General features: G+C 39.5%; 1 protein-coding gene across 6 annotated transcripts in view; it reads right to left on the bottom strand.

Moving 5' to 3' along the window:
• The window catches only part of DCUN1D4 (defective in cullin neddylation 1 domain containing 4), a 70,219-nt gene that overhangs the window by 36,499 nt on the left and 15,302 nt on the right, over positions 1–18,418 (bottom strand). For all 6 annotated transcript variants that reach the window (XM_070396804.1, XM_070396786.1, XM_070396811.1 and 3 more), the window contains 3 exons: positions 8,588–8,658; positions 8,375–8,414; positions 432–546 (listed from right to left, as the gene is read on the bottom strand). In XM_070396804.1, the coding sequence (XP_070252905.1) occupies positions 432–502 (71 nt within the window). In that variant the 5' untranslated portion in view covers positions 503–546; positions 8,375–8,414; positions 8,588–8,658. Of the gene's footprint in view, positions 1–431; positions 547–8,374; positions 8,415–8,587; positions 8,659–18,418 lie in introns of those variants that run through there.

An 18,418-nucleotide genomic window follows, 5' to 3' on the forward strand; every position in this document is an offset into this window, starting at 1 on the left:
AGCCAATACTCCCGGCAGGCTCAGAGCGGTCAGTGCAGGCCGCTTTCCGGCCACTCGGCCCCGGTCCCCTGCAAAGGCAATTACGGGATTCCTGGGGTGGTGTTTAGTGAAACATACCAATGCTGAGGTCCTCTGCAGGCACACACAGCAAGCCCGTAAAAGGAAAGGAAGTCAACACCAGTTTTGGTGGATCAGTGGATTAAGATCAAACTGTAATTTCTAATAAGTCAAATTACCTAATGTGGTTTTTTTTTAATAAACCCAGGCATAAAGTAAGTGACATGAAATAACTACACCTTGAAAGTTTGCCATGCAGAACCAAAACAATGTTCCAGCTGGCATTTGTCCATTTAGAGACCCACATGGATGAGGCAGCATCTTGCTTCTATGACACCAGTGTCATCAATTCTGACCTACTGTCTGTGCCATACCTGTCATGTCTACTTTTCTTGGCAGATAAATCATCTCCAGAGGCAGGTCTTCTCTTTTTCCTTGGCGGCATCACTTTACTGAAGCAGTCCGAAGAACTACAAGACCGCAGGCTTCCTACAAAACAGAGTCAAAGGGCACGAGATTAAGGTATGCCACAGCCCAACACTTCCAAAATAATACCCCCGAACTAGAAGTTTTCATGGCTGGTATTGTAAATGGTTTAAATGTTATTTGTAAATGCTATGAGATAGAAAAAAAACAAACGTTTTTAGTTTCTCTTTGAGAAAATGTTATAGTCACACAAATAAGTTAATATTTCCCCCCCAACCACACCAGAAATAGAAGTTATCACAACTTCAATTTACTCCCCCAAAGCACTAATAATATAAATCATCTAGGCTTTCAGCTCCTCCTGCATGTCAGTGTTCTTTCGAAAGGAACTGCACTGCTATCTCTTGCAAGCACTTCACTCGGCAAGGCCAGGCCAGCCAGTCACCTTGATTCAAAACACACACAGGGGTAGCAGTCCCGACATTCTTAAGCTTCAAGAGGCATCTGGGTTTGGGGCTTTAAAAAAACAGGATTTGGATTTTTGGGGAAGAAGCCTGACATAATCTTGAGCAAAAATTTCCATATTAATGTTTAGTTCGTTTCTGCCACCTAAAAAAGAATTTGCCCTTTCACTCAGGGTTTTCAGAAGCATACCCTTCACTCTGTAAAACATATTTAAATGTAATAACAGACAATAACAACATGGAACACTTATAAAGACCTTACTGTGAGCCAGGTCCTACTGTTAACACTTACATGTATTAACTCAAACTCTTAACCTCATAACAAGCATATAAAAAAAGAACCATCAATATTGCCAATGCAGATGAGAAAATGAAGGCAGAGAGAGTTAGGTGGGATTCAAACCCTGACAGTCTCGTTTCAGACTGTCTTAAACATTAAAAATTATGAGACAATTATAAGATAACTAGAGGCCCAGTACACAAATTCGTGCACGGGTGGGGTCCCTTGGCCTGGCTGGCGACCAGGGCCCAATGGGGCTGGGGGAGGTTGGCTGGGAGGAGGGGCCACAGGAGGTTGGCCGGCAGGGGGTAGGGGCTGCGGGAGGTTCAGCTGGCCTGGGGGGCGGGACCGCAAGAGGTTGGCCGAACAGGGGGAGGGAACACGGGAGGTTTGCTGTGGGAGTGCACTAACCACCAGGGGGCAGCTCCTGTGTTGAGCGTCTGCCCCCTGGTGGTCAGTGCACATCATAGTGACTGGTCAACAAGTCATTTGGTTGGTTGGTCGCTTAGGCCCATGGGTCGGCAAACTGTGGCTCGCGAGCCACATGCGGCTCTTTGGCCCCTTGAGTGTGGCTCTTCCTAAGCCTTAGGAGTACCCTAATTAAGTTAATAACAATGTACCTACCTATATAGTTTAAGTTGAAAAAATTTGGCTCTCAAAAAGAAATTTCAATCGTTGTACTGTTGATATTTGGCTCTGTTGACTAATGAGTTTGCTGACCACTGACTTAGGCTTTTATATATATAAATTAAAATACTCCATCTTGGCACAAGTACTAGCAGATATACTATGTCAATAACACTGAATGACAGCAGGGCAGAGGTAATTATCTCTACTTTACAGATGGAAAAACTAAGACTCAGGCATCCAAGTACTTGTCACGGTCTCAGAAGTGCTACGTGTCAATTCTGGACCACAAATCTTACTCATTCCACTGGCCCACTGGTAGAGGCCCTGGGCTCTCAGTGACCCAAGAGGACAAGAGCCAAAAGGTGCTGGTTTGAATGATTCACAGTTAATGAATGAGCTCCCACTCTTCACCTACCTATGTGGCTCAGTCAATCATTGACCGAGTCTGGGTCTCTGGGTCTCATTTGAAGAATGAGAACTGTGGCCCTAGTTGGTTTGGCCCAGTGGATAGAGCATCAGCCTGTGGACTGAAGGGTTCCAGTTTCGATTCTGGTCAAGGGCACATGCCCGAGTTGCAGGCTCCATCCCCAGTATGGGGCGTGTAGGAGACAGCCGACCCAAGATTCTCTCTCATTGTGGATGTTTCTCTCTCTCTCTCTCCCTTTCTTTCTGAAATCAACACACATACACACACACACACACACACACATATATAAAAAAGAATGAGAACTGTGGTACACATCCATTCAATAGGTTTCAAACATTGTGTGTAGACAGATGGTAGGGATATAAAGAAACATGTTCCAAGTGACATAATGGAGGTATGCCCGTGGCCTCAGGCTGGACCTCAGTGCTCAGTGGATCCTCATAACCCTACAATGTAGGAATTTGTTAGCATGCCCATTTTTACAATGAAGAACCCGAACCACAGAGATCAGATGACAGACGGAAAGCAGCAGGTGAAGTCAGAGGTCAAACCCCATCTCTCAGCAGCGAAGCCCAGGGTTCTCCGCCACCACTTGCGACCACCTCCACTAACCTGAAGAACAGAGGCTGAGAGGCAGAGAGAACCAAGGACAGAGCCCTGGGGAGTATGGAAAGCCAAGGGGTGGGAAAGAAAGTAAAAACCTAAGCAGAGAAAAACCTAGGAGAGGATAATGTCTAGAAGCCATAGGAAAAGAGAGTGGTGAACTGCACACCGAAGTCAGCTCAGGAAGCAGTGAAGGCACCCACTGCACTCAGCAATGAAGTCCAGTAGTAATGGGTTGGTGATGGTGGAGGCTAAATTGCAGTGGGCTGGGGAAGGATGTGAGGTGAGGGAGTAAACTTACTGAATGTGGACAACTCTTTCTAGAAAGCTACTCGAAAGGCAGGGAGAGCATGTCAGTAACTAACAGTCACAACCCTGTGGTCAGGACTAGAACCTAAATCCCAGTTTATACTTGGGCTTCCACAATTGTGCGAAGTTACCCGGATAATATGCTTCAAGAAAATACCAGCCAAAAGCACTACTCCGTTATAAAACAAGACTCCAGCCTGAATGGGGTGCCTGCCCAGTGCCAGGTACTGGGCAACACATATATGTAAGGATCTTGCTTGCGTGTACAAAGGTACACCTTGGTTTGCAGGGTCCCGGTTTGGGTCACCGGTGCACACACAGCAGCTGATAAGTATCTTACTGTAGTAATAATGAGATACATGTACTGAGAGTCCTACAGCAAACTCTCAGTGTTTGTTGAATATTCCTAAAACATGTGTAAATCAAATTCTGCTAAAAACAAACAAAAAACACAGTACATTTCCAGAGAAATAAAACACTTATGAATAGATTATACACCATAATTTCAGATTTTTTTCCATTTCTCATCAAAACAAGCACTTGACTTTAAGTTTCTTGGCAGGTAGGATGTTTTAAAACATATATTCTAGAATGTTTGCATCTTAAAATAACTCTGTGATGTCTTTTTATAATAAAAATACTTAAATCTAAGTAAATGTTTTACAAATTTGTATTTATTTTTATAGTTAAATTTAGACTTTATTGTATCAGAACTTGCATCACAATCTACTTCAATTAAACTGTCTTTAAACTTTAAAAAGTTTAGTAAACAAATAAAGAATGCTATGGAATGCTTATCTTCTTTACAGAATGAGCTATTTTAACCCTTTAAAGTATCTACTTGAGTACAAACAATCTGACATTACAGGCAGAGGCAAAATATTAAGGCTGACATTTCAAATAAAAGCAATTTACTAACAAACTTTAAGAAACCCAGAAATTCATTTGAAATTATCAGAGCTACAAATTTTCATTCTCTGACAATCACTAAGGAAACGCAGTAATAAAAAGATTTTAGGGAGCTACCTTAAAGCTGGTAAGAAATGTTTGGCAGAAACATATGAAAGAAGAAAACCTTTTTGTAATAATAAAGAACGAGGAAGATGAGAAGAATAATCCCAACTACTAATCCCAAACTATGATTCAGGCCCCTTAATATTACTATCTTGATTGATATTCTGGTCTAACTATTTCTATATTAGATGAAGAGTGAAAACCCTCCCAACTCTCCCATCATTAGAAGCTCTTTCTTCATGCTTTCCTATTTATATGATCCTTAGGAAGGCAATATAAATTGTTTATATTTTTCACCCAAAGGTTATAATTTGAGTTCAAGTTTATTTCGTTTTGGTTCAGTGTTCAAAGAGAACAAATAAATTCTTCTATCAACCAACTTTATTTCAAATATATCAGGAACTGAATGAATATAGCCATTCTTTCCACATTAAACAATTAGAAATACTGCCAATTTTTTCCAACAGATCTATCCTAATATTTGGTCCCAGAAAATAATTTTAAAGAGCTACTTGAGTTTACCTGCCTCAAACCTAAGGCCCTTTAGTGTCTACTACCAAGCTTGTTGTTATGATAATGGTTTAACTAAACATGCTATTCTCAATAAATGCTAAGTAGTTACTCCACTGTCTCTCTTTTTTAAAAAAATCTTTTCACTTGTGGGCCTCAAATAAAAAAAAGTCCTGTTTAGAATTCATTGCCAGTAAAACACATAAAATTATGTGCCCAATTTCTAGTCATCTCCAAATAAAAGGTCTATAAAATTAGACAATTTTTCTGAATTTCCCAAACTGTATAAATTCATGTTTCCATATAAAAATCTTACTGTTTAATTTTTCATTTTAGTGACTTTGTTGTATCATACAGCCTTTTTCACATAATAACATTTTACATGGCTCATTGTGCCACTTCAATACTTTTTAGATAGCTATTTCAACCTCACTTTTGACTTAACAATGTCACAGATATAGTAATTTGAGTTGATAAACAGATTGCATTTTTAGACACCTTACCAGTACCTAATATTTTATTTCATTTTCTTGAACAGATCGTTGAACTACTTGCTTGCTTAAAACTATTAGTGTCTAAGTGAGCAATTTTTATCCCACTATTTAAGGCAAAAAAATCCCTTTCTCTCTAAATAATATTGATTCTGACAGGTATCCTCTCCCTTCATCATTTTTTGTCCTCTCTGGTTTTTTTCCTCATTCCCAGTATTTTGGGCTACTTCTCCAACATTAACTCTGTCTGTCTGTCTGTCTGTCTGACTTTTATTTCTTTGATGGGAGGAAGATTGAAAGCACCAAGGAAAAGTGATAGAGGAGACAGAGCAGGAAGATGGTAGCCTCTTTTGCACTTAGAGTTTGGCTCTTCCACGTACAGTTGTTATAGCTACTGCTCAGACTATTGTTGGGCCAAGAGATTCAAACAGACATTACAGTAATTAACTTTCTCAGATTTCCAAACAGTATAGATTTTATGTTGTTTCTTTTTTAAAGTACAGTCATTATAGGTATGGTAATCACAAGTGATGCTATAACCAGATGGAGAAATGTTAATGAAATTGGCAACTCTAAGAAATTACTAACACTAACTGACATTGACAGGCACTTATGAGGTACCAGGCACTGCAACAGCATGTCATACAGCAAACATCAGACATATCCACTATGCCCACTGGGCAAGAGAGGAGGCATGCGGCTAAATACATTGTCCACTTTCATTTTCCTTAATTTTAACTTACTGTTATTAAACTGTCATATTCAAATTAAATATGTAAATGTGAAATTACTATAGTAACCTCACTCACTTTAATCCAAAGTTCAAAGTTAACTAAATAATGTACAAGATTCAGAATTTAGAGGTTTTATTACCTTAGCAAAGGGGGGACAACCTAAAGGCTTTACAAAGACAAAATTCAGTTTTAAAAATCAAAACTACACTAACTCTTAAGTTTAACAATATCCCCAAAGCCTACCAATCTACTGACCCAAAATAGGAGAGAAGTGTGCTTTTTCTCTTAAGTATTAAAACTGGCCCTGAAAATTTTATTTCAGCATTACTGGTCCTAGCTAAAAGTTGAACACAATTAAATGTGTATCAATAGAAACATATCATGATATATCCATGAATTAGAAAACTATGCATTTATTAAAAAATAAAGCAAAAACTCTATAAATGCGCTACAGTATATCTCCAAGATATACTGAGTGACAAAAAACAAGAGGCACATGCAGATATACACTTGTTATTTGGGGTAAAAAATATCAATATCATCATCATCATCATCATCACCATCTAGGAAACAAATATAAGAATGTAAAAGTTACCTCTAGAGAGTAAAGTGTGTAGTAATAGTGGGGATGGGAAATGGGGTAATGAAATGGGACAGAAACCTTCATTTTTTTGTTTTATATCTTTTCGACATTTTTTTTAAAACCATGTGCATACATTGCTTTTCAATTATTAAGAAAACTGCTTTTGACTGTCTTTGAATTGACTTGTATTTATTGAAATAAAGGGACACTCTGGCCTGCCTTCTAGAACACTCCTGGCAGTCTCTGCCCTTTGTCTCACTCCTTCCCGGGAAGGAGGAGTTTGTGATCTCACTGGTGGTCCAGGGATGAGGAACTGACCAGAGGGGCCCAGCCCTTCTGAGCCCCTTTCAGATGGGCTTCCCAACAGAAGTCCAGCCCCTTCCTTCCACTGTCACAGTGGGGTTTAGAGAGGAAACAGAGGGAATGCTGGCCTGTGCTTATCTCATTGTGGCAGTGATTGATGTAAGACTAGTATAGTAATTCAGGTATATAAATACTGAAAAGCCTCTGCATTTTTGCTGCACAACTAAGCTGTGTTTTCCAACAAACTTGTTACTTCAATCTCCATCTTGCACCTCATTTTCAATTAATTCTGAACCAATTTGGAGGGGAGGATGGGGAGTTCTAAATCCCAACAACATCCAAGATACACTATTAAATGAAAAAAGAATGATACTGTACTGTATAGTATGTACAGTATGACCTCATTGATGCCAAATAAAAAAAACCACTACTATAAAAATATATGCATGTATAAAAATGTCTGAAAGAACAAACATTAAACTGGGGGAAGGTTGGATTGGGAGATGTGAGAAGACTGTCACTTTTTACTTCTAAATTTACTTTTAGGCTATTCAAAATTCACCAACAAGCATATAGTCATATATTATTGTGGTAATTCTCAAACAATTTTAAATATACTTACATTTGTGCTGGAAGTTTTAGATCAAGTGCAAGTTCTAAACTTTATGATTATCAACAGTTTAGAGAAGTGGTTTTTAAAGTGTGTTCTCCTGCATCAGCATCTCTGGGAGCCTGTCGGATATGCAAACTGAGGCCCCACCTCAATCTACAGGATTAGAAACAGTAGGGGTGGAACCCAGCAATCTGTTTTAACAAGCCCACCCCGAGTGATTAGAATGCTAACAGGGCTAGAGAATCATTTATAATAGTCAAGTTTCAATTTTCCCATTCATAAATCCTCAGGACCTATACAACACACACATACTCCCTACCTAGCTATCAAATCATTTTATCTCAATTCAACAAACATTTATGGAATACCTTTCAAACTGTATTACTGTAGTGACTTTTTAGTATGAACTAAAATACTTCAGTAGAGAAATGACAACTTGAAACCACTAGGGAGAAGCCTCGTCCCTTTTTTTTTTTTTTTTTTAATATATTTTATTGATTTTTTACAGAGAGGAAGGGAGAGAGATAGAGAGTTAGAAACATCGATGAGAGAGAAACATCGATCAGCTGCCTCCTGCACATCTCGCACTGGGGATGCGCCCGCAACCCAGGTACATGCCCTTGACCGGAATCGAACCTGGGACCCTTGAGTCCGCAGGCCGACGCTCTATCCACTGAGCCAAACCGGCTTCGGCCCTCGTCCCCTTTAAAGGGCTGGAAGTAGTCTGTCATAGCCAAGTCCCAGAACAGATTTCCCACTGAGAAGGAACCGTAAATGGCTGCCTCACACAACTGGAAAAATCCTCAACCAAGTAGCAACTTGTTAATGGAATGTATTACCATGTTGAGCATTCCCAGCTAGTATTTCTCCTTTGTAACTTTAAATTAGGAAGGTTATTTAAAATTAAGTAGTATTAGCATTTACAAATACCTGTTTGGTGATCGTCTTGACCAACGTCTTCGGTTAGATTCTGCAAGAAATATGTTCACTATTACCAAGAAATCACACCATCACAAGTTTTAAAATTCAATATTTTCATAAATAGCTGATATCTTAATATCCGTAACCTAATTTTTTTTATCAACTACATTTAAAACAACTATTTAAACAGCTGGTAGTTTTGTCATTGAAAGATTGACTTACTAGCTTATTAAGGGTGTGGTAGATCTTATGAATATTTGCCAGTGTTGAGAGATGAGAATTCAGCTGAAAGTCTTTAAAAAAGAAAAAGAGGAAAATTCAGTGTCATTTATTTCCCAAACTGCAAAGACTATAAAAAGAAGAAAGCTCAGATGTAATGATAAATAAATGTTTTGATACAACTGAATCTCCATTAACTTGATACTTATTAAGTAAAATACAACATGCAACTACTGACCTATCTCCTAGAAATAGTCTGACAATAAAGTTAAGTTCCCAACCAAATGTTCATGAAATTTTCATGTGAATTGTAAGGTAAAACAAAATACTTCAATAGTGATAAAATCCTACCAGCAATGAACCTAAACTTAATAGAAAAATATCAACAATGTTAGCAAATTAAACAAGTTATAGAAATAGAAGACAGATCTCAAATGAAACGTGTCAGCTTTCTCTTTCCTTTTCTCTTCCCAGAGTTACTAGCAAAACATCAAGCTCCCAACAAGAAAATAATAGAAAAGCATCTCAACTATTCAAGAGTTCTTACAGTATATTTATTTATTTGGCTCTAATACAACAGAGAAAGCAAAAAAAAAAAAAAAGGAATCTAAGCCCCTCCCCCTCTTAGTGAAACACAGACAAACCAAAGAATTATCCTGCAAACTCTGAGTGTGGTAGGCTGAGCCCTGTGATGGAATCTATGCTTACTTGTGCCACAGAGACAGAAACACAGAAGCAGAAATCACACTCAGAGAAACATAGCCAAAGCAAAGAATGCATCAGCTATTGAATCATCTCCTACAGTTGCAAAATTACACTCTAAGTCAGACATACGAGAAGAATTAAGTTGCTCCATCTTAGAATCCTGCACAATATAAAACTTTCAGTTAAACCGTTAGGCTTTTGAATTTCTAATGTCAAATGACTTTTATAAATTATGCTTGCATACATATTAAGCTATGTAAAAGTGAGTTACAAGTCTATAAATAATTTCATCAGCATCAACAGATGTATTTTTACAAAATATCAAGATTTACATTAGTTGCTTGTCTTTACTATCATAAAGGTTAGTCTTGAAAGTAACCTTGAAAAAATACTGCAACTCTCCAAATTATGCCATTCTGATAAAAAAGAAAAAAATATCACCCTTAATATTTGTAACCTAAATTTTTTATCAACCAGATTTTACTTGGGACATGTATCGGATGCCAAGAACAAACCCAAGAGAAGACTACAATACAAGTTGTCTGTGCAGGGGGACTGGACTCTGGGCAGCTGCTTTGAATCTGGAAAGCAAGCTGATTTTCCTGCCAGTATTTAGAAAGCTTTACTTTCTTTTCTAAATCATGGCAGGAATCCAGGTCTTGGCTGGCCTAACAGGGCAGAGGGGCCAACAGGCAGCAGAGCCCTGACATTCACACTCCATTGTCAGGAGCAGCCGGCCATACATGGATGCTACACATGTACTGCTCTGGCCCACCTGGCCACAGTCAAACACCTAACAGCACAGTCACAGCCAATGAGAATGCTCCATGAGTGTTTTTGGCTGAGAGACAAGCAGAGTAGGGCCCCAGGCTCTAAATGGGTCTCAATATAGACAAGTGTTAATTGTTTGGCATCTAAATAGCTTCGCCATATTTAAAGTAAATGGTGACATAATGTGGCAGAGAACCTTCTCCATCTTAATTAGTGCATTGCACAGAGAAGTTTTAAAGTATTAGGGGTGTGTGGGTGTATGTATATGTACATGTGGGTATTCACTTACTTATGTTTACATTTAATAAGCATGGATAGAGATCTCTAAAGCTAGAAGCAACATCTCTCTCCTGGCCTGCAAGAGGCAATGGGGAGCTTAATCATACACCAACTCCTCCCCCTGCATCTACTACTGAGCCAAACTCCCCTTTTTATACTCCCAATTTAAAGACAGGAAGACAAATGATACATTCTATTATCATCTTGAACTTAAATCCTGAGTTAAATTCTTGCCCCCCGCCCCCCAAAAAAAGAACAAAAACAAAGACAGAAAACTCAAGGATCTGAATTCTTTTTTTTAACTGAGGCCTCACAGGAGGGAAGAGAAAGGGGCTTGCCAAAGATCATAGAGCAATGTGGCTTCCAGGCCCTGCCCCGCTCCATGCTATAATTTTTTCGCCACTGATGTTAACTCAACTGTCAAAATTCACATAAGAGAATCTAAACAAAATCGCTAAATCCTTCTACACATACACACACATCCATGTAAACACACACACACACACACACACACACAGTTCCTACCCAAATACTACTGTGCTTTAGTACCTCTCTTTGGACTCTGACAACTCATTTGAATCTTAGGTCTACCAGTTATTTAACCTAAATTTTGACGTCCTCGTCTGTAAAATGAGGTTACAAAGCTTAGGTGTGACAGACATTCATTACAATGCCTGGACCATACTAAGTGCTCAATAAAAGATATCAATTACCGCTATATTTGTTTATACCATTTTCCACACCACACAGCTATCTATCTAAAATGGTCTAATTTCCATAGGTCCAATAAAGCCCAATCTCAGAAACTCAAAGTTGGCACTCTCTCCTCTGCACATGGCCTCGTACATCTCCAGGGCCTCTGGTGGCATAGCCATATTCATATACCATGATGTTCATAATGATAATTTCCACAACAAAATATACAGGAGCGTTTAAGGCCAGGTTCTGTACATGAAGTTTCACTTTACAGGCAAGGAGAGAAACAAGGTTCATTTCACAAATCACAAAATATATTTCAGCAATTCTCCACTTCCCTATCAGATGTCAACTACCATCAACATCTCGTCATCACTTCACACACACACACACACACAAAAGGAACTAGCAACATAAAAAAATTTCCTTTAGTTTCATGAAGTAGGAGGAGACACAAATTCAAGGAAAAAAGACAAAAATGGTCTTAAAAAATAAATCCACAAAAGTTAACACATATCAAATTTATGGGTCATCTGTTCAGTGCTCAGGGCAAGTAAATAGACCTTAAAATCTAAAACAGATTTCACATCCTCAAAGAATAGATGTTAAAGGTAAAGAGCAAATGCTTTACAGAGAACATACTTAGGAAAGCACTAACTGATTCATAAAAATCTCTGGCTCATATTTCTATTCCGAAAGATAATGCTAGGCTAAGCCAACTTTATTCCATGATCAAATGGCTCTCCACAGGAAAGCAGCGACTGGGCTTGACTCTCCTGTGTGATAAGCAAACTCTATATTCTGTATTAAAAGCAACAAATGACTCTGTAAAAAGGCACAGTCTGCTTGATAAATAGCTTGCCTAAATTATTTTCTGGGTATTTTTTAAATATCCAACAAAGGCTGACTGGGCATAAAGTTTCTAGTGCTTGTTTGTTAGCTTATTTTTATTACCGTTTGCTGTGATCTATCCTATATAATAAAAGCCTAATATGCTAAGCGTCTGGTCAGCCATTCAACCAATCAAATCATAATATGCTAATGATATGCTAAGGCCCCTCAACTGCTCGCTATGATGTGCACTGACCACCAGTGGGCAAACAGTCGACCAGTCGCTATGATGTGCACTAACCACCAGGGGGCAGACACTCCAACCGGTAGGCCTTAGCTTGCTGCTGGGGTCCGGCCGATCAGGACTGAGAGAGACCCGCCGGACACACCCTGGAGCCCTCCCACGGTCTCTCCCCGGCTGGCCAACCTCCTGTGTCCCTCCCAGGCCCCGAACATGCACCAGTGGGGTCCCTCAGCCTAGCCTGCACCCTCTCGCAATCTGGGACCCCTCAGGGGATGTCGGAGAGCCGGTTTCGGCCCGATCCCACAGGCAAGGCCGAGGGACCCCACTGTTGCACAAATTCATGCACCAGGCCTCTAGTCTAGCTATATAAAAGGCTAATATGCTAAGTGTCCTTCCCACCTTCCAGCCAGTCGCTATGACACACAATGACCAACAGGGGGCAGACGCTCAATGCAGGAGCTGCCAAGATGCGCACAGAGAAACGGCACTGCGGAGCTGGCACCCACAAAACAACACTTGGCTTGCCCCAAGTGGGACACAGGCCCTGCCACCACCCTGGAGTGACAGCCCACCAAATCGCAGCCGACACTGCCGAGACCCCATGGTGCAAAACGCAGCCCACAGCCCAGCCCAGAAACGGTCGCTGTGGGTGCCGGATAATGACATCACATAGCAACGCCCGGCTTCCTCTCCCTAGCAACTAGCCTCCTTGCAGTTTCTTCAGCCCAGGAACCCGGCTTGCTTTATAGCCAGGTGGAAACAATTACACTTTAACCAAATGTCTGTGAAGCATTTTCCAGTGCCTCATCTCATTTGATCCTCTCAGAAGTCCTGGAGTAGGTAGATAGGAGACTCAGTGGAATCCTTTTTTTATTATTATTAGCTGGAAAATGGAGATTTAGAAAGCTTAGAAAATTGACCCAACTGAAAAGAAGAAATGGTGGACCTTGAAAATGACTTCAGGTTTTTCTCACTGCACAGAATATAGTCAAACACTGCTGCAGTTAAATATTTTATCCTTTATTCTCCCTGCATGATCTATAATAATAAACTGCTTCATATTGATATTTACTGCTGTGTTGCTGACAATTACCTGTACGAGAAGCTGGGGTGCTTCACTGGGCTGGAAAAAAATTTAGCTAAATCAGAAAGCAGATCTAATTAAGCAAGTTTATTCTATATCTATAAAAGGCTAAGTTGACTCGCGCATGTGCGATACATATAAAGCTCTTGCTGGCACCAATCGCACACATGTGTTTCCATCTGTCATTGTCAATAGTGAATTTTGTTGATACTTCTATTATAGAGAAAGGGTGAACAGCAATATTAAAATATTTCTTCTAATTATTTTTCTTTCAAAGTACACGAATTTGTGCACTGGGCCACTAGTATAATATAAAAGAAAAAAATGAATGCCACTGAGAGGTCAAAGTCCATTCCCCCACACTACCCACAATATAGACGGAGATATATTCAAAATGAACCAATTATGGATAAGTTCAGACAATGACTGTCAACCAAAAAAACATCAAATTTAAAAATTAACACTCCTAATAGAAGTTTACTTCCATAAGAGGGTCAGAAACAATTTGAATGCATATAAAATCAAAACCTTTCCGTTAGCCCTGGCCAGTTTGGCTCAATGGATAGAGCATCAGCCTGCGGACTTAAGGGTCCCAGGTTCGATTCCGGTCGAGGGCATGTGCCTTGGCTGCGGGCACATCCCCAGTGGGGAGTGTGCAGGAGGCAGCTGATCAGTGTTTCTCTCTCATTGATGTTTCTAGCTCTCTATCCCTCTCCCTTCCTCTCTGTAGGAAATCAATAAAACATATTTTAAAAAAAACAAAACCTTTCCTTTATACCATAGTCACTTGTAAGATACAGCTGGGAGGTGATCTCAATTATAACAGCAACAAAAAGCAATAATACACGTAGGAATAAACTTAAATATATAAAGTCAAATGAAGAAACAATGGAAGTTTACTAAAATACATAAATGTAGCGATATTATATTCTTGAAATGGAATGACCCAGTATTGTAAATCAAACATATCTCCCTTTACTAAACTACACATTAAATGCAATCAAATTCCTATGCTTTGTGCCTCCCAGTTCCTCACCCCAAGAAAGAGGTGGGAAAAGGGAGGGAGTCAGACAAGCTTGGCAGATTGGTTCTAAAGTTCATCTGAAAGAACAATCATGCTAGACTTGCCAAGAAATTGTTGAAAAAGAATGAGGAAGAACTTGCCCTATCAGATATCAATATATAGGGTAAAGCAGAGGTTGGTAAACCCTCTATAGAGGGTCAGATCATTAATATTTTGGACTTTCTGGGCTATATGCTCTCGGTTGCAACTACTTTGCCATTGTAGATCAAAAGCAACCATAAACAATACACAAACAAATGAGTATGGCTGTTTTCCAATAAAACTTTATAAAAAAACTAGATGGACGCCCTAACCAGTTTGGCTCAGTGGATAGAGCGTCAGCCTGCGGACTGAAGGGTCCCAAGTTCAATTCCGGTCAAGGGCATGTAACTTGGTTGCAGGCACATCCCCAATAGGGGGTGTGCAGGAGGCAGCTCATTGATGTTTCTCTGTCATCGATGTTTCTAACTCTCTATGCCTCTCCCTTCCTCTCTGTAAAAAAACCAATAAAATATATTTTTAAAAAATCAAAAAACTAGGTGGTGAGCCAGATTTGGCCCAAGGGCTGTAGTTTGCCACTGCCTGATATAAAGGCACAGTAGTCCCCCCTTAACCATGGTTTTGCTTTCTGTGGTTTCAGTTGACCAGTCAACCACAGTCCAAAAATATTAAATGGAAAACTCCAAAAATAAAACAACTTATAAGTTTTAAGTTGTGTGCCATTCCAAGTAGTAGTGTGATGAAATCTCATGGCTGCCTAGGATGTGAACCATTCCTTTGTCTAGTGTGTATTCACACTGTATAAGCTCATGACCCGTTAGTCACGTAATAGCCACCATCTTGGTTATCAGATCAACTGTCCTGTATCACAGTACTAGTGTTTAAGTAATACTTATTTTACTTAATAATGGCCCCAAAGCTCAAGATCAGTGATGCTAGAAATTCAGATATGCCAAAGAGGAGCTGTAAGGGCATGTATGCCTAAGATAAAACATAGCCTTTATAGGGTTCGGTATTATCTGCAGTTTCAGGCATCCACTGAGGGTCTTGGAAATTATCCCCCATGGATAACAGGGGAATACTGTAGCAGTGATGGCGAACCTATGACACGTGTGTCAGAAGTGACACGCTAACTCATTTTTTTGGTTGATTTTTCTGTTAAATGGCATTTAAATACATAAAATAAATATCAAAAATATAAATCTTTGTTTTACTATGGTTGCAAATGTCAAAAATTTTCTATATGTGACACGGCACCAGAGTTAACACTCCGGTGTGGGGTGAATTTCCCGCCAAAATATAAGATGGCGCGGGCAATTATTTAGGTTTCCCGCGCAAAATCAGGGATTTTTATGATACCTATTACCCCAATGGGTATGAAACGGTTCGCATACGCAGGTAGGTATCTTTGTGAACGGCAAACAAACAAATATTTGGTAATACGCAGTTACAATCGGCCCGAGTTTACACGTTTCCCGCACTCCACCGCAAATCTATATGAACCGAGTTAAGACGGCTCCCGCGGAGTACGCGCAATTCACGCGAGCCGACTTAACTCGTTTCCCCCACTCCAAGTGTTAAGTTAGCGTTTTTTCAAAATGCTGACACGCCGAGCTCAAAAGGTTCGCCATCACTGCTGTATAGTAACTAAAATGTATGGTATGTGTGCAAGAAGATAAACCAATGGAAGAGTGTTGGTAAACATGTATGTATGTATGTAGAAGCACACAATCAATATATGATAAAATTGCATTTGAAATCAATGGGGAAGAGATAATTAGTCAGTAAATACAGGGGCAACTAGCTAGCATGTGAACAAATTAAAGTTAATTCCAATTTCACCCAAAAGTTACTGATGGAAGGGGAAGGCATTCAAGGCAAAAGAAAAGTCCTTATCATGGACTCAGGGCTCTACACACTCTGCCTCTACCCCATCTATCCAATCTCAACTCCTACTCTTTTCCCCTGGCTCTCTCCTCTCAGTCACAGTGAGCTTCCTGCTGCTGTGAACACTCCAAGCATACTCCTCCCTCAGGAGCTTGAACATGCTGTTCTCTTTGCCTTGAGCCCTGTTCCCTCTAATAATAATAGGGCTTGTTCTCCTACTTCATCAGACTGCCATTTAAATAGCACCTTCTTACAAATTATTGTCACACCCAACAAACAGGAATCCTCCTTCACTCTTTATCACTTTACCATGCTTTACTTCTCTTTATGGCATTAGTACCAACTCATATATTATGTCATAGATCTGTCATCTTCCTCTACCAATAGAATGCAAGCTTCATGAAGGACTACTGTATCCCTAGTACCTAGAACAATACTTGGCACATATTAGGTGCTCAAGGAATACTCAATGAATAACTGAATGCAGACACAAAGACACCAAGACCTAAATTCAGTATGTTTATAACATTTCAGTGCATCCACACCATTAGAACTTCAAATGTGAGAAGCAGCATGGTGATAGAGACTCAAAAGGAAGGCGAAGGTAAGGGGAAAAAAAGACACTGAATCCTGCTTCAGAGATTAGATTTAATCTCCTACAGACCACCACAGGATATGCAAATGTAACAGATAAACATGTCACATTCAAAAAGCAGCAATTCTACTCAATGGTAATTCATCTACAAGAGTTTTCCGTAAATACGAAAACAGAATTAATTATGGCACAAGACTTTGAAGAAATTTCACCACATTGAGCTAGCCTCCCAGGACCCTGAGGGTACTTAATCCACAGAACCTCTGCCATAGCAGAAGGCTGGTGAAGAAGTTTGAGAAGCACTGCTCTAGGTCTGAGTGCCTTGCATATTGTTTAAATCAAGAGCATTTTAGGAAGATCATTTTATGACAAATGTGTGGCATAAATGATAGTTGGCCTGGATTTAGAATGACCTTTCATGAATACTACTGGAAGTGATTGAGGTGGGAAATAATTAGGGCCTTAAGTTAGACAGTGGCAGTAAAAGTGGAGAGGAGAAATCCTAAGTACAGTGAAACTACAGAATATCTACATTTAACTCATACAAATTCAACTTTGTTCACTTGGCAACAAAAAGGAGGGAGAGAGACAGACAACATGAATCCCATAGCTGCTGGGTTTCCATGTGCCAATCACATTTTGTGCATCTCACATTATATGAGTTTAGTACCTAAAGATGTATTTTTCATAAAATGTGGTCCCTAAACACAAACCAGCTGCTTCAACTGGTGCTCCACTGAAGAGCCAGCAATCTATTCCAATGCTGGAGGAAAGAACTGACTGCTGGGTTTATCCGAGACAACCTCCAACGGGGCTCCTTCTGAAAGTATTTCCAGGGATATTTCTAATACGGGTGATTTTCACCTGACATACAGGCTTTACAACTAACTTGAATGCAAAATGTGATTGCACTGTAAGGGAACCACTAAGACTGCATTCAGGAGATGAGAGAGAGGAGCTGTGTTGCATATCCTTTTGTCCACTTCTCATTTTATTAGCTCAAGTAGGTCAAACAGCTAGGTATGGCCAAGCTGGGAGTAAGTCACATCTTCTAATTGCCAATCCAAAGTCCACTCCTCCACGCTAGCTTATTTCTAATCAGAGCAAACATTGATCTGTTTTCATGCTCCATAAAGGAAAAAAAGCAACAGCATTTCCCACCCAAAGATGTTAATAAACAAGCACACAAACTTAGGGTAATATATTTTTTTAAGTTACAACAGGCAAAATCTAAAAACAACCTACCATCTTTTTTTTTTTAAAAAAAAAGAGATATCATCAGTAACACCAATGTTATTTCTATTCAAAGTGCACTTCTTTCTTCTGGTCTCTAAAGATTGATGAAAGTATTTTATTATTAGCTAAACTCCAGTTGACCAATCAGTAAGCAATGCTCTCAGGTATAAAAGTTTTTAATGAAGCAATATGCACAGATATGTACTTAATAACTGCTTTTTGATGACAATAAAAATGATCAAATCAGTAAAGGCTTGGGGTGAGGAAGCCCCTGGACACTGAGATAATGACAGAATAATGACCACATTATTGCCAAAAAAGTGAAATAGAACTGGACAAAATTAAAGATGATCAAAATCAGTACCCAATTCTAAATGTTTTTGAAACAGAACAAGACATGATCTAGTGTAGTAGGGCTCTCTTACTGGATGGGATTTAATATG

Source organism: Myotis yumanensis, unplaced genomic scaffold (assembly GCF_028538775.1).
Source record: "Myotis yumanensis isolate MYYU_CA2020_CCGP unplaced genomic scaffold, mMyoYum1.0.hap1 SCAF_1, whole genome shotgun sequence".
Classification (NCBI taxonomy): Eukaryota; Metazoa; Chordata; class Mammalia; order Chiroptera; family Vespertilionidae; genus Myotis; species Myotis yumanensis.